This window comes from Entelurus aequoreus, linkage group LG09, assembly GCF_033978785.1.
Source record: "Entelurus aequoreus isolate RoL-2023_Sb linkage group LG09, RoL_Eaeq_v1.1, whole genome shotgun sequence".
Classification (NCBI taxonomy): Eukaryota; Metazoa; Chordata; class Actinopteri; order Syngnathiformes; family Syngnathidae; genus Entelurus; species Entelurus aequoreus.
In genome coordinates, this window is record NC_084739.1 from 2,641,464 (window position 1) to 2,669,068 (window position 27,605).

General features: G+C 36.6%; 1 protein-coding gene across 2 annotated transcripts in view; it reads left to right on the forward strand.

Annotated features, from left to right (window-relative positions):
• Positions 1–265: 265 nt before the first annotated feature.
• Positions 266–27,605, forward strand: part of LOC133657059 (phosphatidylinositol 3,4,5-trisphosphate 3-phosphatase and dual-specificity protein phosphatase PTEN) — a 72,911-nt gene continuing 45,571 nt past the window's right edge. Inside the window, exon 1 of one of the 2 annotated variants that reach the window (XM_062057953.1) lies at positions 266–929. In XM_062057953.1, coding sequence (XP_061913937.1) covers positions 851–929 — 79 coding nt within the window. In that variant the 5' untranslated portion in view covers positions 266–850. The remainder of the gene's footprint in view (positions 930–27,605) is intronic. The other variant, XM_062057952.1, reaches the window with a different exon arrangement.

Sequence of the window (27,605 nt, forward strand, 5' to 3'; positions counted from 1 at the left end):
GAGAAACTTCCCTAATTATAGTCACACATGATCACTTTGACAGAAGGGGGCCGTGTCGTGCCTGTATCCTTCCGCCGCGTTCCCGAAAACTAAACGTCTCCTTTCCCGTTTCGCGCCTTATTTATACGCAAAAATCTCAATCGTTGCGATTTATTATTTAAAACGTGTAAATGTGATCGATTGGCGCCGTGACGACAAATGACGATGGACGCGCGGGACTAGACGGCGAAGGCGGCGGGATACGAGTACTAAAAAAGGCCGGCCGGCTCTACCTTCCTTTTTTCCTCGGCGGAGGCCAAGATGGCAGCCTGACGGAGTCCAGCCGGAGCGACGGAAAAAAGAAAGATGGACGGAGCCGTCAAAGCAATCTGTGCTTATTCCTGATCCCCGCATAGCCCGACGGTGGAGCCTGTCACCTTTTTCCCCCTCCTCTGTGACAATGTTGAATCGTTAGGAAGGCTTTTTTTTGGGGGGGGGATCGAAAAAAGCTAGCTATTGTTGCTAGCTCCGGAGCTAGCTGGCTAGCGAGCTCTCCGCTAACCGAGTTTGGGCCTTTTTTTTCCGGCTTTTTTTCCCCCCTCGCATTCGGCCTCGGACCGAACTCGACATCGCGAAGGCTTTGGGGTTTTTTTCTGGATGTGGTTTACTGGGACGCGTTCGCCAGATCGAGCTCGGGAAAAAGTGGGGCCTGCAGCCGAGGAGAAGCGGAGCCGAGGCCCGTCTTTATGTTCCAGAGGAAGCCCGTCTAATCCCCGCCGTAGCTCGCTGACATCCCCGGGGGGAGAGAGCCACCGAGCAGACCCCCCTCCACAAAACATTTACTCATTCTAGACTCCTGTCGGCCGCTGCAATGACTGCCATTATTAAGGAAATTGTCAGCCGGAACAAAAGGAGATACCAGGAGGACGGCTTCGACTTGGACTTAACATGTATCCTTCCATTTTTTATTTAAAAAAAAAAAAAAAAAAAATTTTTTGCAGCATGCAGATCGATTACCGTGCAATCGATTCGTGTTCGGTGGAGAGTGAGCAGAAATGTCAGTAAGTGTTCCTGGGCTGCTAGCTGCTAGCTGGCTAGCTGCAGAGAGAGACAGCCCTCTTTGCTGTCATCCAGCGTGTTTGAAAGATGGTGGATCTGTCAAAAGGCAGCGTGCACTGATGTCGCCCTGCTTTTGCAGATGGAAGGGATTTAAACTAAAAAAGACACACAAAAAAATCAATTGTGGTGTTATTTCATTATTATGGTGCTACAGAGAAGGGGTGTTCAAAGCGTGGCCTCCCCTTTTAACGTAGAACCAGAGTGTACATTCGGAGCTAAAAGTCAATGAATCTGCCTTTCAAAACATACTCCAGTTATCTTACATGTCAAAGCTTGGAAATAATACGCATCGAAAGCTTGGAAATAATATGCATCAACTAGATGAGGCAATTCTTGAAGGAATTGCGTGTGAATGCTACATTGCTGAAGTTGAACTGAAATCATGGAATTTTTTTTTTTAGAATTGTTGAGGTAAAGTTCCCAAACAGGCTGAATATTTGGAAGTTGGAACAATTTAAATCAGATGAAAAATGTGGGAGTTGTGGAACTTTGAATAATGTCCCATTGAAATTTCGGGAAAAGCTGGAATTTTTTTGAAAATGCTAAAAAAAATTAAATAGAATGGTTGAAATGGTTGGTGTGGGAATTTTTCAAAAATCGGTCGAGAAATGTTGAAGTAGTAACATGTTGAATTGAGAAATGTTATTGCTGAATCCCTGGAATTTTGGGGAAACCGGGAATTTTTCCAGTTCAAAAAACTGTTTTTGTCCTCATCAGAAATTTTGACCGTGGCACGGTTGAGGTGGGTTGGAAAATGTGGAGTGAGTAGGCGCCAGAAAAGGGTGGAAATAAGGCTTTAGAAAGGCAGGAATTTTGGAAAATCCTGTAATTTTGTAAATCTGGAGAAGAAGAAGAAAAACAAGAAGAGGCAATTCTTGAAGGAATTGCGTGTGAATGCTCCATTGCTGAAGTTGAACTGAAATCATGGATATTTTTTTTTTTAGAATTGTTGAAGTAAAGTTCCCGTACAGGTTGAATGTTTTGAAGTTGGAACGGTTGGAATCAGATGGAAAATGTGGGAGTTGTGGAACTTTGAAGAATATCCCATTAATTTCAATGGAAATTTCCCCAAAATTTGGGAAAAGAGGCAATTCTTTTAAAAATAGTAAAGAAAGCCTTGACTGGTCTGAATGAGTTGAAATGGTTGGTGTTGGAAGTTCTCAAATCGGTCAAGAAATGTTGTAGTAACATGTTGAATTGAGAAATGGTATTAGGGAATTTCGGTAAAAACGGGAGTTTTTCCAGTTAAAAAAATCAACTTGGTTTTTTGTCCTGATTAACTGTGGAAAATGTGGAAGGAGTAGTCAGCAATTGCATGTAAATTCTCCAATGCTGAAGTTGAACTGAAATCCTGGAATTTTTGTTTTGAATTGTTGAAGTAGAGCACACAATTCCCGAACAGGCTGAATATTTTGAAGTTGGAACGGTTGGAATCAGATGAAAAATGTGGGAGTTGTGGAACTGAAGAATATCCCATTGATTTCATTGGGAATTTCCCAAAAATTTGGGTAAAGAGGGAATTTTTTTGAAAATAGTAAAGAAAGCCTTGAATGGTCTGAATGAGTTGAAATGGTTGGTGTTGGAATTTTTCAAATCGGTCGAGAAATGTCAAAGTAGTAACCTGTTGAATTGAGAAATGGTATTAAGGAATCCCTGAAATTTCGGGGAAACCAGGGATTTTTTTTAGTTTAAAAAACAGTTTTTGTCCTGATTAAGAGGAATGTTTTGACCGTGGAACGGTTGAGGTGGGTTGAAAAATGTGGAGGGAGTAGATGCCATAAAAGGGTGGAAATAAGGCTTTAGAAAAGCAGGAATTCTGGAAAATCCTGTAATTTTGTTGAACTTGGAAAAAGGGTAGTTCAAATTTCCAGGATGGTGGAATGGTTTGAATCGGGTGAAAAATGTGGAAATGGTAGAAGTTTGAAAAATGGCCAATTAATTTTGAATTGGAAAAATGTCCCGAAAAACCTGGAATTCTGGGAATTTTTGGAATTTGTCGAGGGAAAGCCCCGATTCCCGAATAGGCTGAACAGTTTGAAGTTGGAACGGTTTGAATCGGATGAAAAATGTGGGAGTTGTGGAACTTTGAAGAATATCCCATTGATTTCAATGGAAATTCCCCAAAAATTTGGGAAAAGAGGGAATTTTTTCGAAAATAGTAAAAAAAAAACGTGAATGGTCTGAATGAATTGAAATGGTTGGTGTTGGAATTTTTCAAATCAGTCGAATTGTTGAAGTAGTAACATTTTGAATTGAGAAATATTACGGAATTCCTGGAATTTTGGGAAAACCAGGAATTTTTGCAGTTCAAAAACTGTTTTTTGTCCTGATTAACGGTGGAACGGTTGAGGTGGTTTGAAAAATGTGGGAGTTGTGGAACTTTGAAGAATGTCCCATTGAAATTTCGGGAAAAGAGGGAATTTTTTTGAAAATGGTAAATGAATGGTCTGAATGGTTGGTGTTGGAATTTTTTAAATCGGTCGAGAAATGTTGAAGTAGTAGCATGTTGAATTGAGGAATGGTATTAGGGAATTTTGGGGAAAACGGGAGTTTTTCCAGTTAAAAAAAACAACTTTGTTTTTTGTCCTGATTAACTGTGGAACGGTTGAGGTGGGTTGAAAAATGTTGAAGTAGTCGCCAGGAAAAAAAAGGTTGGAAATAGAGCTTTGGAAAACAAGGCATTCTGGCAAATCCTGGTATTTTTTGGAACTTGGAAAAAAAAAAAGATGAAATCTGGGAATCAAATAAAAAAGTCGGACATTTTTTGTCAAAAAGTCTGGATTTAGAGGATTAGAGGCCTAAAAACAAAAAACAAACAAAAAAATCAATTGTGGTGTTATTTCATTATTATGGTGCTACAGAGAAGGGGTGTTCAAAGCGTGGCCTCCCCTTTTGACATAGACCCAGAGTGTAAATCTGGAGCTAAAAGTTAATGAATCTGCCTTTTAAAACATACTCCAGTTATTTTAGACGTCAAAGTCACATCACTTTGACCTGGCTTATGAAAGTTTGGAAATAATATGCATCAACTAGATGAGGCAATACCTGAAGGAATTGCGTGTAAATGCTCCATTGCTGAAGTTGAACTGAAATCATGGAATTTGTTTTTTTGGATTGTTGAGGTAAAGTTTTCCGGACAAGCTGAATATTTTTAAGTTGGAACGGTTGGAATCGGATGAAAAATGTGGGAGCTGTGGAACTTTGAAATTTCGGGAAAAGCGGGAATTTTTTTGAAAATGGTAAAAAAAATAATTGAATGGTTGGTGTTGGAATTTTTGAAATCGGTCGAGAAATTTTGAAGTAGTAAAATGTTGAATTGAGAAATGGTATTACGAAATCCCTGGAATTTCGGGGAAACCAGGAATTTTTCCAGTTCAAAAAACTGTTTTTGTCCTGATTAAGAGGAATGTTTTGACAGAACGGTTGAGGTGGGTTGAAAAATGTGGAGGGAGTAGGCACCATAAAAGGGTGGAAATAAGGCTTTAGAAAAGCAGGAATTCTGGAAAATCCTGTGATTTTGTTGAACTTGGAAAAAGGGTAGTTCAAATTTCCAGGATGGTTGAATGGTTTGAATCGGTTGAAAAATGTGGGAGTTGTGTTCAAAGCGTGGCCTCCCCTTTTAACGTAGACCCAGAGTGTACATTTGGAGCTAAAAGTCAATGAATCTGCCTTTCAAAACATACTCCACTTATCTTAGATGTCAAAGTCAAGGCCCGGGGGCCACATTATTTTGACTGGCCCTTGAAAGCTTGGAAATAATATGCATCAATTTGATGAGGCAATTCCTGAAGAAATTGCGTGTGAATGCGCCAATGCTGAAGTTGAACTGAAATCCTGGAATTATTTTTTTTTAGAATTGTTGAGGTAAAGTTCCCGGACAGGCTGAATATTTTGAAGTTGGAACGGTTGGAATCAGATGAAAAATGTGGGAGTTGTGGAACTTTGAAGAATATCCCATTGATTTCAATGGGAATTTCCCAAAAATTTGGGGAAAGAGGGAATTTTTTTGAAAATAGTTAAGAAAACCTTGAATGGTCTGAATGAGTTGAAATGGTTGGTGTTGGAATTTTTCACATCGGTCAAGAAATGTTGAAGTAGTAACATGTTGAATTGAGAAATGGTATTACGGAATTTCGGGGAAACCGGGGATTTTTCCAGTTCAAAAAACTGTTTTTGTCCTGATTGTAAGAGTGTTTTGACGGTGGAACGGTTGAGGTGGGTTGAAAAATGTGGGGGGAGTAGGCGCCATAAAAGGGTGGAAATAAGGCTTTAGAAAAGCAGGAATTCTGGAAAATCCTGTAATTTTGTTGAACTTGGAAAAAGGGTAGTTCAAATTTCCAGGATGGTGGAATGGTTTGAATCGGGTGAAAAATATGGAAATGGTAAAAGTTTGAAAAATGGCTAATTAATTTTGAATGGGAAAAATGTCCCGGAAAACCTGGAATTCTGGGAATTTGTCGAGGCAAAGCCCCGATTGCCGAATAGTCTGAACAGTTTGAAGTTGGAACGGTTTGAATCGGATGAAAAATGTGGGGGTTGTGGAACTTTGAAGAATATCCCATTGATTTCAATGGAAATTTCCCAAAAAATTTGGGGAAATAGGGAATTTTTTTGAAAATGGAAAAAAACCAAACTTTGAATGGTACGAATGAGTTGAAATCGTTGGTGTTGGAATTTTTCAAATCGGTCGAGAATTGTTGAAGTCGTAACATTTTGAATTGAGAAATGGTATTACAGAATTTCTGGAATTTTGGGAAAACCGGGAATTTTTGCAGTTCAAAAAAACAACTTTGTTTTTTGTCCTGATTAACGGTGGAACGGTTGAGGTGGTTTGAAAAATGTGGGAGTTGTAGAACTTTGAAGAATGCCCCATTGAAATTTCGGGGAAAAGCGGGAATTTTTTTTGATAATGGTAAAAAAAATTTGAATGGTTGGTGTTGGAATTTTTCAAATCGGTAGAGAAATATTGAAGTAGTAACATGTTGAATTGAGAGATGGTATTACGGAATTTTCGGGAAAACCGGGAATTTTTCCAGTTAAAAAAACAACTTTGTTTTTTGTCCTGATTAACTGTGGAACGGTTGAGGTGGGTTGAAAAATGTGGAAGGAGTAGTCAGCAATTCCTAACGGAATTGCATGTGAATTCTCCAATGCTGAAGTTGAACTGAAATCCTGGAATTTTTGTTTGGAATGGTATTACGGAATTCCTGGAATTTTGGGAAAACCGGGAATTTTTCCAGTTCAAAAAACAACTTTGTTTTTTGTCCTGATTAACGGTGGAACAGTTGAGGTGGTTTGAAAAATGTGGGAGTTGTGGAACTTTGAAGAATGTCCCATTGAAACGTCAGAAAAAGTGGGAATTTTTTTGAAAATGGTCAAAAAAAATTAAATGGTTGGTGTTGGAACTTTTCAAATCAGTCGAGAAATGTTGAAGTAGTAACATGTTGAATTGAGGAATGGTATTACGGAATTTTGGGAAAACCGAGAATTTTTCCCGTTCAAAAAACAACTTTTTGTCCTGATTAACGGTGAAACGGTTGAGGTGTGTTGAAACATGTGGAAGGAGTAGTCGCCAGAAAAAAAGGGTGGAAGTGGAGCTTTGGAAAACCAGGCATTTTGGAAAATCCTGGAATTTTTTTCAGAATTGTTGAAGTTACTGAACAGGCTGAATATTCTGAAGATGGAACAGTTTGAATCAGATGAAAAATGTGGGAGTTGTGGAACTTTGATGAATGTCCCATTGAAATTTCAGGAAAAGCGGGAATTTTTTGGAAAATGGTAAAAAAAAAAATTGAATGGTTGGTGTTGGAATTTTTCAAATCGGTCGAGAAATGTCGAAATAGTAACATGTTGAATTGAGAAATGGTATTACGGAATCCCTGGAATTATGGGGAAACCTGGAATTTTTACAGTTCAAAGAACTGTTTTTGTCCTCATAAGAGGAATGTTTTGACGGTGGAACGGTTGAGGTGGGTTGAAAAATGTGGAGGGAGTAGGCGCCAGAAAAGGGTAGAAATAAGGCTTTAGAAAAGCAGGAATTCTGGAAAATCCTGTAATTTTTTTGAACTTGGAAAAAGGGTAGTTTTAATTTCCAGGATGGTGGAATGGTTTGAATCGGTTGAAAAATGTGGAAATGCTAGAAGTTTGAAAAATGGCCAATTAATTTTGAATGGGAAAAATGTCCCGGGAAAACTGTAATTCTGGGAATTATTGGAACTTGTCGAGGGAAAGCCCCCGATTGCCGAATAGGCTGAACAGTTTCAAGTTGGAACGGTTTGAATCGGAGGGAAAATGTGGAAGGTAGAGCGCGCCAAAATCTGAAGAAGAAGAAGAAAAACAAGAAGAGGCAATTCCTGAAGGAATTGCGTGTGAATGCTCCAATGCTGAAGTTGAACTGAAATCCTGGAATTTTTTTAATAATTGTTGAAGTAGAGCACAGGTTGAATATTTTAAAGTTGGAACAGTTTGAATCTGATGAAAAATGTGGGGGTTGTGGAACTTTGAAAAATGTCCCATTGATTTCAATAGGAATTTCCCCCAAATTTGGGAATTTCGGGAAAAGCAGGACTTTTTTTGAAAATGGTAAAAAAACTAACTTGGAATGAGTTGAAATGGTTGGTGTTGGAATTTTTCAAATCGGTTGAGAAATGTTGAAGTGATAACATGTTGAATTGAGAAATGGTATTATGGAATTTTGGGAAAACCGGGAATTTTTCCAGTTCAAAACTTTTTTTTTTGGTCCTGATTAAGAAGAATGATTTGACGGTGGAACGGTTGAAGTGGGTTGAGAAATGTGGAAGGAGTAGTCGCCAGAAAAAAGGGTGGAAAATCCTGTCATTTTTTGGAACTTGGGAAAAAAAGGTAGTTTAAATTTTTAGGATTGTGGAATGTGTTGAAGGTGGAATGGTTTAAATCGGTTGAAAAATGAGGAAATGGTGGAAGTTTGAAAAATGGCCAATTCATTTTGAATGGGAAAAATGTCCCGGAAAACCTGGAATTCTGAGAATTTTTGGAATTTGTCAATGGAAAGCCCGCGAGTCCCGAATAGGCTGAACAGTTTGAAGTTGGAACGGTTTGAATCGGGGGGAATGTGGAAGGTAGAACGCACCAAAATCTGGAGAAGAAAAACAAAAAAATCAGTAAAAAAAAATTCCAGAAATTCCCGTTTTTTCAAACCCTTTTTCTGTCGACGGCTACTCCTTCCACATTTTTCAACCCACTTCATCCGTTCCACCGTCAAAACATTCCTCTTAATCAGGACAAAAAACAAACTTGTTTTTTGAACTGGAAAAATTCCAGTTTTTTTCAGGGATTGCGTAATACTATTTCTCAATTTAAAAATGTTACATCATTTCTAGACCGATTTTGAAAAATTCCAACACCAACCAACCAACTCATTTACAACATTCAAAATATTTAGCTTTTTCAAAAAAATTACCAATTTTCCAGAAATTCCCAAATTTCCATGAAACTCCTACTGAAAAGAATGAGACATTTTTCCCATTCAAAATGAATTGGCCATTTTTCAAACTTCCATTTCCACATTTTTCAATCCATTCCACCTTCAACACATCCCACTCATCCTGAACATTCAAACTATAATTTTTCCAAGTTCAAAAAAATTCCAGGAATTCCCGGTTTTTCAAACCCTTTTTTCTGTCTCCCGCATTTTTCAACCGTTCCACTGTCCAAACAGTCCTTTTAATCAGGACAAAAAAAACAAGTTTTTTGAACTGGAAAAATTCCAGGGTTTTTTTCTCGAAATTCCAGGAATTCCATAATACTATTTCTCAATGAAAAATGTTACTACTTCAACATTTCTCGACCGATTTGAAAAATTCCAACACCAACTCATTCACAACGTTCAAAATATTTAGTATTTTCAAAAAAATTCCAGCTTTTCCCGAAATTCCCAAATTGTCATGAAATTCCCATTGAAACAAATCGGACATTTTTCAAAGTTCCGCAACTCCCACATTTTTCATCCGATTCAAACCGTTTCAACTTCAAAATATTCAGCCTATTTGGGAATTGTGTGTTCCCTTTCAACAATTAGTCATTTTGAAGTTCAAATTCAGCATTGGAACATTCACATGCCATTCCTTCAGGAATTGCTTCATCCAGTCTTTATTTTTCTATTTTGACAGGAAAAAAAACATGTACTACATGCAGTTATATATCTTTTTAACTTTATCTATCTTATAATGCAACAGATATTATATTATCATACATTCGAAACATTTTTGGGGTAAAAACATACATAAATGTCTACTTAGCCTTAGGATTTCAAAGCAAGTTTTCCATCAAATTGTACACTGTAAACATGACAATATACAGTATAGGCCAAAAGCTTGGACACACCTTCTTATTCAATGTGTTTTCTTTATTTTCATGACTATTTACATTGTAGATTGTCACTGAAGGCATCAAAACTATGAATGAACACATGTGGAGTGAAAACCATTTCTTAAAGTGCATCGAGAGAATGCCAAGAGTGTGCAAAGCAGTAATCAGAGCAAAGTGTGGCTATTTTGAAGAAACTAGAATATAAAACATGTTTTCAGTTATTTCACCTTTTTTTGTTAAGTACGTAACTCCACATGTGTTCATTTATAGTTTCGATGCCTTCAGTGACAATCTACAATGTAAATAGTCATAAAATAAAGAAAACGCATTGAAGTGTCCACATTTTTGGCCTGTACTGTATTTTTTATTTTTTTTAAAACCGCTCGGTCTTCAGAATCATACCGTAAGAAAAAACTGGTACCATTTTTATATTTACAGTAATACACTGTGAAAACGGCAACCCTATTTTTCGTGCAAAAAAAACAACAAAAAACTGGCAGCTCAATCACCAGAATTTTACAATAAAATAGTGTGACCATTTAACTGTACATTTTATGGTAAAATTCTGCCATTTTTTAAACCGCAAAATCCGCAGAATTTTTTTTGTTAGTGTAGGTAAAATATACTTTTACAAATCAAATGCATAGGTAATCGGGTGACAATATCATGCGGCTAATCCTTATACATGTATGTTTCCTTTATTAATGTTCCAAAACTGCAACGTGGCCCTGAATGAAAAGGAAATTGACGTCCCTGTCTTAGCAGCTTTGATATCGTTTTTCACTTATTTGTCTCAAGTACATCTCCCATATCCCCTGAAAAACAGATTTAATGTGTAACTTCTAAAATAACAAGTTAACTCAAATGAGGAAACAAAATTCTATTTTGTTTCTCAAGTTGCTGCATCGTCACACCTTTAGGACGTACTCTCCCGAAATGGTTCTGTGGTTTTGAGAGTACAGTATTTTCCGGAATATAGACTGCATCCGTTTATAAACAGCACCTATGAAATTTTAGAAGAAAAACCGATTTGTCAAATATTATCCGCTATATATACACGTAAATCTTGCGGAATTAGATATTTCCAGGAAAGTAAACATTTTAAATGTTTATTTATATACTTCAATTGTTTCCAAAGGGTGCCTGGAACAGGGCAGTAAAACGGCTGATTAAAAAAAACCTGAAAAGTCATTGATGTCTTTAAACATCCTTTTATGAGATGACTACAACATTCTCCTTTTTTAAATAAGGTTCAAAATGTTTATCAGAATTATTCTTTCGTGTACTATGTTAACACTAAGGTTGGACAGTTTGTTAATGTGGATCATTTCAGTACTTTAATTTCTTTGCTTAATCCATTCCATAATTTAGCCGTTAGTGAAGAAAAATCCATAGATTAGCCGCATCTTTATATAAGTCGCAGGGTTCAAAGGTTGGGGGAAATAATAGCGGCTTATAGTCCGGAAAATACAGTATTTATTCCCATGCCGTAAGAAGTAAACGGAAATTAAATACGGTATTTACTCTTATGCCGTAGAAAGGAATAATTATATTTTTTACTGAAATCAAATATTGTATTTATTCTCATGCCGTAGGAAGGAATATATTTTTTACTGAAATTGAATACTGTTTTTATTCTCATGCCGTAGGAAGGAATAATTATATTTTTTACTGAAATTAAATACTGTTTTTATTCTCATGCCGTTGGAAGGAATATATTTTTTACTGAAATTGAATACTGTTTTTATTCTCATACTGTAGGAAGGAAATTTTATTTTACGTAAATTAAATACTGTTTTTATTCTCATGCCGTAGGAAGGAATAATTATATTTTTTTACTGAAATTAAATACTGTATTTAGTCTCATGCCGTAGAAAGGAATATATTTTTTACTGAAATTGAATACTGTTTTTATTCTCATACTGTAGGAAGGAAATTTTATTTTACGTAAATTAAATACTGTTTTTATTCTCATGCCGTAGGAAGGAATAATTATATTTTTTTACTGAAATTAAATTCTGTATTTAGTCTCATGCCGTAGAAAGGAATATATTTCTTACTGAAATTGAATACAGTATTTATTCTCATGCTGTAGGAAGGAATAATTATATTTTTTACTGAAATTAAATACTGTTTTTATTCTTATGCGGTAGGAAGGAATAATTATATTTTTTTCACTGAAATTAAATGCTGTATTTATTCTCATGCCGTAGGAAGGAATATTTGTTTTACTGAAATTAAATACGGTATTTACTCTCATGCCGTATGAAGGAATATATTTTTTACTGAAATTGAATACTGTTTTTATTCGCATGCTGTAGGAAGGAATATTTGTTTTACTGAAATTAATTACAGTATTTACTCTCATGCCGTAGGAAGGAATTATTATATTTTTTACTGAAATTGAATACTGTTTTTATTCTCATGCTGTAGGAAGGAATTTTTTTTTAACTGAAATTAAATACGGTATTTATTCTCATGCCGTGGGAAGGTATAATAATTTTTTTTACTGTAATTAGCAGGTTTGAAAAATGTTTTTCTCGAGCTGCTGCACTAGAGGTGGGACCCTTTGGGCACCACACGATTACGGTTCAGGAGCTACGATTCGATTAAAAATCGATTATTGATACAGCTTTAATTATCTATATTGATGCGGTTTTACATTTCTTTGTTTCACTAAATAAGCGTTTATCACTTGCAATGTAAAAAAAAAAAAAAATTTAATAAGAAGCAGTTAAATTAATTCCCACATTTATTAAATTAATGAAAATGTGTGCAAACTGGACCATAAGTGCCCGATAGTCAAGGAGCTGGTCGGATCTCTCGGTGAGTCAGACAAATTTGACAACTGTCTGCATTACTTTATGTACAAAAAATAAATCGATTATCAATTATTGACGTTAACTAATCGATTCTACAATCGTCCATGTCCGAATTCCAATACATCTAAAAATCGATTATTACCCCACTTCTACTTCCCACTCTCGCAGATCATAATTGGGTGGTAGTTCATTTTGCGACTCAAAACCAGTAACTCAATTTGGCTTTGAACTCGTGCTGTTAAATAATTATTTTAATCAGATTATGATTAGTCGCTTGCATAATTCAAATTAACATAAAAAAAAGACCCCAATATTTGAGCGCACATGCAACAGGAACTTTAATTAAAAAAAAGACATTTTATTTGAATGCACGTCATCTATTTGCTTAAAACCTGGTAACAGTTTGACCTAAAGTCACTCATGACATATGCAGTGCGGGCCAAATAAATTGTGATTTCTCTGCATATGTATACAGGATTAATGCGTTTTTTTGTAATTAATCACGTGAGTTAACTGGTTAGTTTTGATAGCCATACTATACATATAAACTCAACTGACGTTAGCTCAGCAGGTTCCAAAAAATATTTCTTTAAAGTTGCATAATTGGGCCTTCCCTACTCCCCCGAGAAACTCCTCTTTTTAGATCTTTTTTGTGACCGTGTTCACTCTCGCACTCCAGGAACTGAAAAGTCTGGTCATTTCCATCCCTTTAGAGCAGGGATGTCAAACTGGTTTTCATTGAGGGCCACATGGCAGTTATGACTTGTAACTAGGGATGTCCGATAATGGCTTTTTGCCGATATCCGATATTGTCCAACTCTTTAATTACCAATACCGATATCAACCGATATCAACCAATATATGCAGTCGTGGAATTAACACATTATTATGCCTAATTTGGACAACCAGGTATGGTGAAGATAAGGTACTTTTTAAAAAAAATAGTAAAATAAGATAAATAAATTTAAAAAAAATTCTTGAATAAAAAAGAAAGTAAAACAATATAAAAACAGTTACATAGAAACTAGTAATTAATGAAAATGAGTAAAATTAACTGTTAAAGGTTAGTACTATTAGTGGACCAGTCATGTGTGCTTACGGACTGTATCCCTTGCAGACTGTATTGATATATATTGATATATAATGTAGGAACCAGAATATTAATAACAGAAAGAAACAACCCTTTTGTGTGAATGAGTGTAAATGGGGGAGGGAGTTTTTTTGGGTTAGTGCACTAATTGTAAGTGTATCTTGTGTTTTTTATGTTGATTTAATTAAATTAAAAAAAAACAAAAAAAAACGATACCGATAATAAAAAAAACGATACCGATAATTTACGATATTACATTTTAACGCATATATCGGCCGATAATATCGGCATCTCTACTTGTAACAGCGAATAATGTAGGATTTTGCCTCTGGATTGCATTATTAATTATGTAAATTGTTTTAAGTAGACTGTCAATTTTACAGTAAAAACTTTACATTTACAAAATGTTACTGTAAAATAGTGTTTTAAATTTTTTTTTTACAACATTTTACGGTAAATGGAAAAACAGTACCACTGGTTTTTTTTGGGGGGGGGGGGTGTACCTAAAAAGCTGGCAGTTTAGTTGCCAGAATGTTTGTGTTAAATTGACATTGGTTTTTACAACATGATATTTTTCATGGAAAAACAGTACAAGTTCTTTTTTTTTTTTCTGGCAACTTAGCTGACAGTTTTTCTATTGGAAAAACAAATGTACTGTCTTTCCATTTACAGTAATACATTGTTAAAAACAAGATTTTACAGTCAAAAGCTGGCAGCTCAGTCAACAGAATTTAAACACAAAAAACAGTACCGTATTTTTCGGGCTATAAGTCGCTCCGGAGTATAAGTCGCACCGGCCGAAAATGCATGATTAAAAAGGAAAAAAAACATAAGTCGCACTGAAGTATAAGTCGCATTTTTGGGGAAATTTATTTGATAAAATCCAACATCAAGAATAGACATTTGAAAGGCAATTTAAAATGTCTAAAGAATAGTGAACAACAGGCTGAATAAGTGTACGTTATATGAGGCATAAATAACCAACTGGTATGTTAACGTAACATATTATGGTAAGAGTCATTCAAATAACTATAACATATAGAACATGCTATACGTTTACCAAACAATCTGTCACTCCTAATCGCTAAATCCCATGAAATCTTATACGTCTAGTCTCTTACGTGAATGAGCTAAATAATATTATTTGATATTTTACGGTAATGTGTTAATAATTTCACACAAGTCGCTCCTGAGTATAAGTCGCAGCCATACTATGAAAAAAAACTGCGACTTATAGTCCGAAAAATACGGTAGTAGTTTTTTTCAATTTACAATAATATGCTGTAAAGAACAACATAATATTTATTGTCATTTTTATTCATTTGGTGGGTAGTTTGCTGTGAAGTTAGGTTTTTTTATTTAGACAAAAACATGTTTGGAAAGTATGATAATATACTGTAATATTTGTTGCAATATTGGATACTATTAAAGTTTAAAATGTATGCAATTTTTCAAGCAGTGCATACATTTTTTCTGTCAAAAAAACAATTACATTTAGTGAGAAAATAAAGGGACAAGCGGTAAAAAATGGATGGATGGATATTTTCCAGGTGTTTGCGGGCCAGATAAAGGATGTTGCGACCCAGATCTGGCCCCCGGGCCTTGAGTTTGACACCTGTGCTTTAGATGTAACCGACGTTCGCTTTGCAGGTTGAAACTCAGACTTAGAAAAGCTTAAATGATCCAAAGGGGAATTGTTTGACGCACAGTAACTCAATTGTAAAAATGATGAAAATCTCAGGAGCTACTTTGATCTGCTGCCGCTCTTTTAAAAAGTGCACATCAAAACCATGTGGTTGAAGTGAAGGCGCCAAAAGTCCACAAAGAACAAGGCAAAAACATATGAAAACATTGGGGAAACATCAAATAACACCAAGGACATGGGGGAACGCAGAGCTGATGCAACCTGCTGCCAGCACTTTCATCTTGACATAGAGCCACCAAAGTCAAATGCAATGAAAAAACAAACATTAAAATGAACAAAAAATAATACATTATACACACTGCACAAAAAAACCCACCATCTTAACACCCATTAGAGGTGGGGGGAAATGATCGTTTTTTAGATGCATCGCAATTCGGACACGGACGATTATAAAATCGATTAATAAACGTAAATAATAGATGTAATTATTGTAATTAAAGTCATGCAGAAAGTTCTAAAATTTGATCCAACCAGCTCCTTTATTACCGTAATTTTCGGATTATAAATCACAGTTTTTTTCATATTTTGGCCGGGGGTGCGACTTATACTCAGGAGCGACTTATGTGTGAAATGATTAACACATTAGCGTAAAATATCAACTAATATTATTGATGTCATTCACGTAAGAGACTAGACGTATAAGATTTCATGGGATTTAGCGATTAGGAGTGACAGATTGTTTGGTAAACGTATAGCATGTTCTATATGTTATAGTTATTTGAATGACTCTTACCATAATATGTTACGTTAACATACCAGTTGGTTATTTATGCCTCATATAACGTACACTTATTCAGTCTGTTGTTCACTATTCTTTATTTATTTCAAATTGCCTTTCAAATGTCTATTCTTGCTGTTGGCTTTTATCAAATACATTTCCCCCTAAAATGCGACTTATACTCCAGTGCGACTTATGGTTTTTTCCTTCTTTATTATGCATTTTCGGCCGGTGCGACTTATACTCCGGAGCGACTTATACTCCGAAAAATACGGTATAGGACACTTATGTTCTAATTTTACCATTAATGTAAAAATTGATGGGAATTAAACTATTTCTTATTACAAATGCACTGATCTCAAAAGTTGCAAGTGATAAAACGCTTATTGAGTCAAAGAAAAACAAATGTAAAACATACATACATTAAAGATGCATCTATAATCAATTTTTAATCGAATCGTGAGGCGTCGAAAGATTCCCACCTTAACACTCAGGTTTTTCTTGTATTTTGTCAAGCTGCTGCACATCATTACCCTCATAATATACAGTAATACGACTGGGGCCTGCACTATGTCCCTTGAAAAAAATAATTTTCCTATCTTTTACTGTTTTTTTCTGTTAATTCAGTTTTATTTTGTGTTGGTTCATGTATTTAGGATAACAATGGTTAACAATTTTACTTTATTGAGAAATAAAAGCGTATATCCTTTTTAGAGATGTCCGATAATATCGGCCTGCCGATATTATCGGCCGATATATGCGTTAAAATGTAATATCGGAAATTATCGGTATCGTTTTTTTTGTTATTTTTTATTTTTTTTTTTAATTAAATCAACATAAAAAACACAAGATACACTTACAATTAGTGCACCAACCCAAAAAACCTCCCTCCCCCATTTACACTCATTCACACAAAAGGGTTGTTTCTTTCTGTTATTAATATTCTGCTTCCTACATTATATATCAATACAGTCTGCAAGGAATACAGTCCGTAAGCACACATGATTGTGCGTGCTGCTGCTCCACTAATAGTACTAACCTTTAACAGTTAATTTTACTAATTTTCATTCATTACTAGTTTCTATGTAACTGTTTTTATATTGTTGTACTTTCTTTTTTATTCAAGAAAATGTTTTTAAGTTATTTATCTTATTTTACTAATTTTTAAAAAAAGTACCTTATCTTCACCATACCTGGTTGTCCAAATTAGGCATAATAATGTGTTAATTCCACGACTGCATATATCGGTTGATATCGGTATCGGTAATTAAAGAGTTGGACAATATCGGATATCGGCAAAAAGCCATTATCGGACATCCCTAATCCTTTTAAATGGTTACTGGCATTATTATGATTATGATTACATTACATTATGATCACTGTATGGTTTTTAGAAGTTATTTTTTTCAGTTTAAAAGCATGATGTAGACAAAAGCTCTGAGTCTGTCTGCATCAATCCAAATATTTTTGAAAGTAGATTATTGTGACCTGAATGTGTTTGGACAGTCTAAAACTAACATGCCTTCCTTTTATACGTTATTTTCACAGTTCTATGCATTAAATGTATAAAATATAAAAATCACAAATCGAAGTTTGGAGCGAAAAATTGCTGTTAGGATTTATTTTCTCCAAATTGTGCATTTCTAGGTGCAAGTGGAAAATAATCATAGTATAAAAATATACAAAGATGTGCTGAAATAAAAATTAAATGTATTTTAGCTGAGATAACTCCTTACCTGCAACTGAATTCCAGTTATTTCTAACTTAAATCATGATTCAGGTGGCTTTTTTATAAAAAAAAAGAAGAACTTTTACCATATTAGCTTAGGTAATTATACTTGGCAGCATGTATGTAATATAAGTCATTTCTACATTCATGTCTTTTTTTTTTTTCCACCCGTGTTGTAATTGATTTGGTGCAGTTAACTTTTTTTGTTCCTCTTTGGGTTTTTTACAGCAGTGGGAGTTGGCAGTCGGTGTTGGTTATGTGACGATTGTGTTTGGTTTGTGGTAATATACCAGATTACATTGACAGAAAATGTAGATCAGGGGCCGTACTTATCAAGCTTCTTAGAATTACTCCTAAGAAGTCTGCTAAGAGTTGACTTAAGAGTAAATAAATTCTTCGCTGAAAGCTGCACTTAAAAGTTAGTTATCAAGCGTCTTACTCACACTTTCAGCGAAGTGTAGGACTGAATCTTAAGTGTCACACTCAGAGCTGAATTACGACATTACTATGTGCCGTAAACGGAATTTTAGGTGACGTCATTTCTGTGTCCATAGAAATGACCAATCACGGAAGGGAATCCCTTGTCTAAGAATAAAGAAATATCTTGGAAATATTTAAGTGGACAATGGGAGTGTATATTTTGACAATAAACTACAAAATAATACAAAACAAACTAGTCCCCGCCGGCACTCACGCTACCGCTCCCTCTCTTCTCTCGCCCACACACTCACTGACGTCACTCACCTCACGGCCACACACATACGCTACTCTCATAACATTTTCTTTCCAATTCATTAATTAGGCAACTAATTTGAAACTGGTGTGGGTGGCTCTATATATACTAGCCCACTGCAGACACATGCCGAAATCAACAAGGAATCGAAAAGTATTAAATCTGTGACAAAAATAATACCCGCTCTGTCTAAACGATACCGTTTGATCAGCTGCTCGTCATAAAAAAAACAAAAAACATTGTTCCGTTCCCTGAACGTTCGCGCACATCTCTCTCGCCTCAGTGCAATCCCCTGCTGGCAACTCCTAACCACTTAAGACACCTCTGAAGGTCTCTTAAATATCGTGGAGAGTAGGAGTGATTCTTAGACTTAAAAACGTTGATAAAAAGCTTTTATTCTTAAGTTTGAGAGTAGGACTAAATTTCGCAAATTCTCAGGACTTAAGTGTAAAATGGCACTCTAAGAAGCTTGATAAGTACAGCCCCAGATTGTTTCTACCGTATTTTTCGGAGTATAAGTTGCTCTGGAGTATAAGTCGCACCGGCCAAAAATGCATAATAAAGAAGGAAAAAAACATATATAAGTCGCACTGGAGTATGTCACATTTTTTGGGGAAATGTATTTGATAAAAGCCAACACCAAGAATAGACATTTGAAAGGCAATTTAAAATAAATAAAGAATAGTTAACAACAGGCTGAATAAGTGTACGTTATATGAGGCATAAATAACCAACTGGTATGTTAACGTAACATATTATGGTAAGAGTCATTCAAATAACTATAACATATAGAACATGCTATACGTTTACCAAACTATCTGTCACTCCTAATCGCTAAATCCCATGAAATCTTATACGTCTAGTCTCTTACGTGAATGAGCTGAATAATATTATTTGATATTTTACAGTAATGTGTTAATCATTTCAGACATAAGTCGTTCCTGAGAATAAATCGCACCCCCGGCCAAACTATGAAAAAAACGGCGACTTATAGTCCGAAAAATACGGTGTACAAAAACGTTACAAGATATTGCAGTGCTTAATTGAAGGTGTGTGTGGGGAAATCTTTGCAGAGCTGTTTAATTTATCAATCAAATTTTAAAGCAATTTAGGCAAAATGGAGTGCACTAATTGCTTGCAACCAGCAGAGGTGCTGTTGTTATCGGAGTTGATGGCCATTAGATGCAAATTGTTCCGCTTCTTTTGGATCTAAGGTGGTAGTATTACCTGCACTTTTCACTAATTTGACAATACTGTATTTCTTTTGATTTTAAACCTCAGTTCTTTCCTTGCACTGTTGCAAAAACATCGCTGTCTGGGGGGTGTTTTGTGCGAAAATGGATACCGTATTTTCCGCACCATAAGGCGCCCCGTGTTATTAGCCGCACGTTCAATGAACGGCATATTTCAAAACTTTGTTTACCTATTAGCCGCCCCGTGCTATTAGCCGCACCTACGCTACGCTAAAGGGAATGTCAACAAAACAGTCAGATAGGTCAGTCAAACTTTAATAATATATTACAAACCAGCGTTCTAACAATTCTGTTCACTCCCAAAATGTAATGTGCAAATGTGCAATCACAAAAATAGTAACACTCAAAATAGTGCAGAGCAATAGCAACATCAATAACTCAACGTTGCTCATACGTTAATGTCACACAACACACAAAATAAACATTCAAAGCTCACTTTCTGAAGTTATTACTCATCCACAAATCCATCGAATTATTCTTCTTCGGTGTGCTTCACTTGTTTTTTGACACCATCTGTGAAGTGGACGCGCATGCAGTCGTAGATCAACAGGGACGGAGCTGCGTGAAAAAAGTCACCCGGTGTCTTCGCTCATCTTTTCTTCATCCATCCATCCCTTCGAGTTAGCTTTTATGATGACGCCGGCTGGAAAGTTCTCTTTTGGCAAGGTCTTCCTTTTGAATATCACCGTGGGTGAAAGTTTCTGGCCGTTAGCATGGCAAGCTAGAACCACGGTGAAGACGACTTCTCATTCCCTGTGGTGCGAATATTCACCGTACGTCTTCCCGTTGTATCCACAGTGCGGTTCACATGAATATCAAAAGTCAGTGGAACCTTGTACGCGTATCTCTTAGTAGGAGACATTTTGTGGTCTTTACAGAAACACACAAATGAAATGAAACGTAATATCCGCGCGCTTCTTCTTCTACGGGGGCGGGTGCGGTTGCTTACAGTAGAAGAAGAAGCGCTTCCTCTTCTATGGGGCGGTTGCTTACCGTAGAAGAAGCGCTTCCTCTTCTACGGGGAAAAAAGATGGCGGCTGTTTACCGTAGTTGCGAGACCTAAACTTTATGAAAATAAATATTAATATTAATCCATATATAAGGCGCACCGGGTTATTAGCCGCACTGTCAGCTTTTGAGAAAAATTGTGGTTTTTAGGTGCGGCTTATGGTGCGGAAAATACGGTAGTTGGCTTGTTACGTTTGTGAAAAATGCAACTAGGGCTGCAACTAACGATTAATTTGATAATCGATTAATCTGTCGATTATTACTTCGATTAATAATCGGATAAAAGAGACAAACTACATTTCTATCCTTTCCAGTATTTTATTGGGAAAAAAACAGCATACTGGCACCATACTTATTTTGATTATTGTTTCTCAGCTGTTTGTACATGTTGCAGTTTATAAATAAAGGTTTATTAAAAAAAATATATATGTAAAAATAAAAAAAATGAAAAAGAATTGCCTCTGCACATGCGCATAGCATAGATCCAACGAATCGATGACTAAATTAATCGCCAACTATTTTTTATAATCGATTGAATCGATTAGTTGTTGCAGCCCTAGATGCAACTGTGCGAGTTGGACGTCTCTTCGTTCTCCAAAGTGGACCCTGTTATCGTTTTGGCACGGCGTCTAAAGCAACACGGGCTCCCGGCCGTTGCATAAGCCACTATCACAGTTCTGGGAATTGCTCTTCAAGTGGAGTTAACCAGTGGTCTCGTATCAGCGAGCGAGGCAACGCTCTTCCCTCTCAGCCCGCTACCTCTCCTCTTATTGCTCCTTTTCTTGACTACTCCCACTCCCTCCCTCCAGCTTTCCCCCTTTCCTCTGCTCTCCTCCTTTCCTGTCCTCCCCACCCCACCCCCACCTCCTTGCCGGTTCCCACTCTCCCTCCACCCGCCCCGCTCTCCCATGCTCACAGTTGTGGATTCGGCGTATGCGTAAAACCCAAGCAGGGCTGGCTTTAAAAAAAAAAAAAAAAGACGTTTCCAAAATGGCAGATTTTTTTTTCTCTCTGTTGTCCCTCTTCCTTGGAGCTTCCGGCATGTGCATTTCCTCCCAGCTGCAGAAATCAACCCCCCCTCCACACCACTACACCTCCCTCCATGCCTCGGGCCGAGGCTCTCCTGGGAGCAGTGCAGCTTTTTAAAAACACTTGAAAAAGGTGTTGTCAGTAGGTCCAAGGGTGAGAAAAGGCAATGGAAAACCACGCTTTTGTCTTAATACCTTTGATTGATTGAAACTTTTATTAGTAGATTGCACAGTTCAGTACATATTCCGTACAATTGACCACTAAATGGTAACACCCCAATCAGTTTTTCAACTTGTTTAAGTCAGGGTCCACGTAAATTGATTCACGTTATTAGTTGGTATTACATTACAGAATGTTGGCATTCATCCAGGGCATACAGTATTTTTCGGACTATAAGGCGCACTTAAAATCCTTTCATTTTCTCAAAACCCGACCGTACTCCTTATAACCCGGTGCGCCTTATGTACAAAATAATTTTGGTTGCGCTTACCGCCCTCAGAGCTATTTTATTTGGTACATGGTGAAATAAGTGTAACCAGTAGATGGCAGTCACACATAAGAGATACATGTAGACTGCAATATGACTCAAGTAAACAACACCAAAATGTTATATGGTCCATTGAAAATATAGAACATTACACACGGCGCTCAAAAATCGATCAAAATATTTTAGTACGACTTTGGTAAGCTATGAAGTCGCACCACTTCATGGATTGTACTGTGGTTCAACATACGAGTATTATTATGGTGTGTGTATAAGGGAGGACATATTATCTGGCGTTTTGTTGCGCAATATTATGCAAAAGCAACTTTTCTTACCTTCTGGTACCTGCTGATCTGTATTTGGGATCTGCATACATCCTGAAAAATTGTGCAGTTCCGTCTTTGTAGTCCGTAGTCGATAAGCTTCTTCTTTTTCTCTATCTTCTTATGTGACATTCATCCTCCGCCGTTGCCATTTCTAATATAAAGTAGTGTAAAGTTCTTACTTATATCTGTCAGTAAACTCACCATAAAAGCAATAAAACATACCGGTGTAGTGAGTTTACATTATTATTATTGTTATTTCCGGATGAGGAGATGCTGCTCCGTTATTGATTTAAGTAAAGTTAAAACAGTTAGCTCCATCGTTTGACACTTCTTCCTTTCCCGTCCTTGCACGCTACACCGCTACAACAAAGATGACGGGGAGAAGACGCTGCCGAAGGTGAGCCACGTAAATAAGACCGCCCACAAAATGGCGCATCTTGAAGCAACTGTCAGAAAGCGGCTTGAAGATGATCTGTAAAATTATTATGCAAAAGCAACTTTTCTTCCCTGCTGGCACCTGCTGATCTGTATTTGGGATCTGCATAAGTCCTGAAAATTTGCGCGCGCCCGCCTTTGTAGTACGTGCCGACACCGTAGTCGATAAGCTTCTTGTTATGGGACATTCATCTTCCGCCGTGAGATCAAAGTTGGCATATTTTAAAAATGAGGGTAACAGAAATGCTTGTTATGCTGCAAGCTACATTTTGTGTACATGCATGTCTATCTGGCTTAATGCAGACATGTCAAACTTGTTTTCATAGAGGGCCACATCGCAGTTATGTTTGCGCTCAGACGTTGGCTTCTAATAGTGAATAGTATATCAATATAAATGTATACCTGTACAATACATGTTTATAATTGCCTATGCATTTGATTATTTGAATTTTTTTTTACATACACTGTTTTAAAAAAAATCTTCAGATTTTACTGCAAAAAACTGCCAGCTCAGTCTCCAGAATTTTACCAGTTTTAGTTGACAAAAAAACCATACACATTTTTTTTGGTAAACTATAAAGCCGCACCGCTTGATGATTGTACTGTGCTTCAACATAGGAGTATTATTATGGTGTGTGTATAAGGTAAGACATATTATCTGGCGTTTTGTTTCGCAATATTATGCAGAACCAACTTTTCTTACCTTCTGGTACCTGCTGATCTGTATGTGGGATCTGCATAAGTCCTGAGAATTTGCGCGCGTCCATGCAGACACCGCAGTCGATAAGCTTCTTCTTTTTCTCTATCTTCTTGTTATGTGACATTCATCCTCCGCTGTTGCCATTTGTAATATAAAGTAGTGTAAAGTTCTTACTTATATCTGTCAGTAAACTCGCCATGAAAGCGCTAAAACATAGTGAGTTTACATTATTCACTTAAGGAACTTTAGTTATTAGAGAGTTCCGGTCGGACGATTTTTCCACAGGACACATTTCCGGTGTTGTTGTTGTTGCACTAGTGAGCCACGGATGAGGAGATGCTGCTCCGTTATTGATTGAAGTAAAGTCTGAATGTCATTAAAACAGTTAGCGCCATCTTTTGACACTTCTTCCACTCCCGTCCTTGCACGCTACACCGCTACAACAAAGATGACGGGGAGAAGACGCTGTCGAAGGTGAGCCACGTAAATAAGAGCGCCCACAAAACGGTGCATCCTGAAGCGACTGTCAGAAAGCGACTTGAAGATGATGTGTGAAGCATCATCTATGCAACATTTTGAGCAAAGAACCACCATTACATGTTATTTAGACCAGTGATTTTCAACCACTGTGCCGCGGCACACTAGTGTGCCGTGAGATATTGTCTGGTGTGCCGTGGGAAATTATGCAACTTAACCTAATTGGTCCAAAAAATGTTTTTTTGCTAATCAATAATCCTAATAATGTGCCGTTGTCTAGTGCCTGTGCTGTGTAGAGCTTGGCAGGGTAATCTTGTAATACTCCATACCAGTAGGTGGCAGCAGGTAGTTCATTGCTTTGTAGAAGTCGGAACGCGTCGAGGATGGTTTGTCGTGATCCCAAAATGCAGAGCACAGCGGGAGACAGAGTGCAGGTAAAAAGGTATGCAACGCTTAAACCAAAAATTAACAAAAGGCAAGTCCCGCTAGGAAAAGGCACTGAAGCATAGGAATGGCTATGTAAAACAAAAGTAAATCTGATCTGGCTGCAAAGTCAACAAAAACAGAATGCTGGACGACAGCAAAAACTTACAGCGTGTGGAGCAAAGACGGCGTCCACAAAGCACATCCGTACATGACATGACAATCGACAATCCCCCCACAAAGAAGGATAGCGTACGCACAACTTCAATAGTCTTGATTGCGAAAACAAATCAGGTGGGGGCAATAGCACTCAAATGAAGGTGTGAAGCTGCTACAGGAGAACACAAAGAAAACAGGAAGGGTCACCAAAATAACAGCGCAAGACAGGAACTGAAGCACTACACACAGGAAACAACAACAAACTCAAAATAAGGCACAACAACCTGGTGGAGTTTAATTTTTTTAACCTTTTCTGCTGGTGGTGTGCCTCTGTATTTTTTTTACGAAAAAAATGTGCCTTGGCTTTAAAAAGGTTGAAAAACACTGATGTAGACCACAAGGAAGTCTTTTACATTTAGAAAAAAAAGATAATGACTCCTTTAATGCGCCTTATAATCCGGTGCTCGTTTTGTATGAAAATAGACCTGCTCATCAGGAGTGCACCTTATAATCCGGTGCGCCCTACGGTCCGGAAAATACGGTACATTAAAGTAGCTTGGCTGTACAGTAGGCAGATAGTTTCAGCACACTCGCTGCATAAAAGAGTGGTTGAGCGTATTCCGCATGTCAATGTGTTCCGTGATGCGTCGTCATGTCATTTAAACAACAGACTGCTACTTTCTTTAGTCGGATGTGAACCAACACTGGGTCATTTATCAACCTAAACTGCAAAGAAGACTGTGTGTTCAATTAGAAGTAGCTAGAGAGATACTACTATTTTGGAAAAAAATATTGTATTTATTTTTTAAAGTTGTATTATTATTATTAAGCTGTTGGCAACCCTTCTGCAGCTGCCTAAAGGGGAGTAACTTATGAGCATCGTATTCCGCCTTCACTCCTGGCCTCCATGGTGGCAAATCAACTAAGTTTCTCACAGGCATTACTGGAGGATGGGGAATAGCTATACATGCTTTACTACACACCATCGGAGGAAACAACAAGACATGCTAACTGCTAAAGTAAACCAAGGTGGGTGCAACGATACAAATATTGACTAATGATACCAAGTGTAACAGCGGTACATGGTCAATACTGCAATGTAGTAGTGTTGTATGTTGATACTTTTTGGTACTTTTCAAAATAAAGAGGGTCACAAAAAATGTCATTATTGGCTTTATTTTAACCAAAAATCTTAGGGTACACTAAATATGTTTCTTATTGCGAGTTTGTCCTTAAATAAAACAGTGAACATACAAGACATCTTGTTTTTTAGTAGTAAGTAAACAAACAAAGGCTCCTAATTAGTCTGCTGACGTATGCAGTAACATATTGTGTCATTTATCATCCTATTATTTTGTCAACATTATGAGGGACAAGCTGTCAAAATTGATTATTGATCTACTTGTTCATTTACTGTTAATATCTGCTTATTTTCCGTTTTAACATGTCCCATCTACACTTCTGTTAAAATGTAATAATCACTTATTCTTCTCTTTTTTGATACTTGACATTAATTTTGGATGACACCACAAATTGGGGTATCAATCCGATACCAAGTAGTTACATGATCATACATAGGTCATATTCAAAGTCCTCATGTGTCCAGGGACGTATTTCCTCAGTTTATAAACATAATATTGATTTTTTTTTAAACACAAACAAATGTTGTGATGCTAAAAGATATCGATGTAATAATAGTAGTATCGACTAGATACGCTCCTGTACTTGGTATCATTACAGAGCCGATTGTAGAAAATAATTTAAATATTTGATATTGTTACACTAACAGCCTGTGTTTTTGTCTGCTTACAATTTTGACTAATATGTTATCTAGAAAATTTTAAGTAGCAGCATTGGTATGAAGAATACCAATAATTACTTGGCACTGCATCTTTACCAATATTTGTAGTATTACCCAAAACTAATGAATGAATGAAAATGAAGAATACGTGTTTGTTACATTTTACCAGAAGTGTAGATAGAACCAAGTTATAGCAGAAAGTAACCAGCTTTTATTAATGTTTACAGTAAATCAGAAAGTAAATTAATAATAGTTTGGAGAAAATAAGACAACCAGAAATGACTATATATATATATATATATATATATATATATATATATATATATATATATACACATATACAGTATATATGTGTGTGTGTGTGGTTATCGCAAGAGGCTGCAATATATATCGTGATATAGATTTTAGGTCATATCAGCCATCCCTAGAGCGGTGCTGTGTGGGTGCCGTGGTCTGGCGGTGAAGAACAGATGGTGTATTTCTTCCAATTTTTTATAACGCACACATGCTAAAAGTGCAATTTCAATAATGATAAAAAAGAATGACTGTGATGGCAAGCAGAAAATGTTTTTTATTTCAACAATGTTCCCTAAAACACACTTTGAGGCTATAAAGTGTGTTTTATCCAATTACCTAATCAATCGAACTAACTAATTGATAGATACCTTGATTACTAAAAAAAAAAAAGGTAGCTGCAGCCCAAGTTGATGTGCATTTATTATGGAAACATTGAAGGTTATAGCAAGCAGAAAAAAAGTTTATTTCCAATAATTATATCCCTAAAATACGCATTGAGGTTGTGAAGGGTTTTATCCGATTACTGGATTATTTGGACAAACTCATTTATAGATTGCTATAGAAAATAAGAGATAGATAACAGGGTTTTTCCTGGCTAAGATTGAGGCAGAGGTGGTACAATACTGACCATGCGCCAGAATTTTTGACGCAAAAAAATAAGTAGTGGCTGATTTTTTATCATTTTAAATAAACACGGCATGCTTGTAATGGTATCTTGGGGTAACTCCTTTTAGTTGACCTTGTACCAGTCAACCTGTACCGTCATGAAACTATACCTGATCCTATGCGAACTTCTAATAAATTCTTCAATCAATCGATCTATTATAATTAGTCAGTAAAGGTTGGAAACGAAGCTAACACTACTATCTGTGTTCACTTAACAGAGACAAAATGTTCACAGCACAGTCTGGAGTGTTCTGTAAGAGTGCAGTGATCCCTCCGTAAATCCACTTGTTACGGCGGTCAACGTTA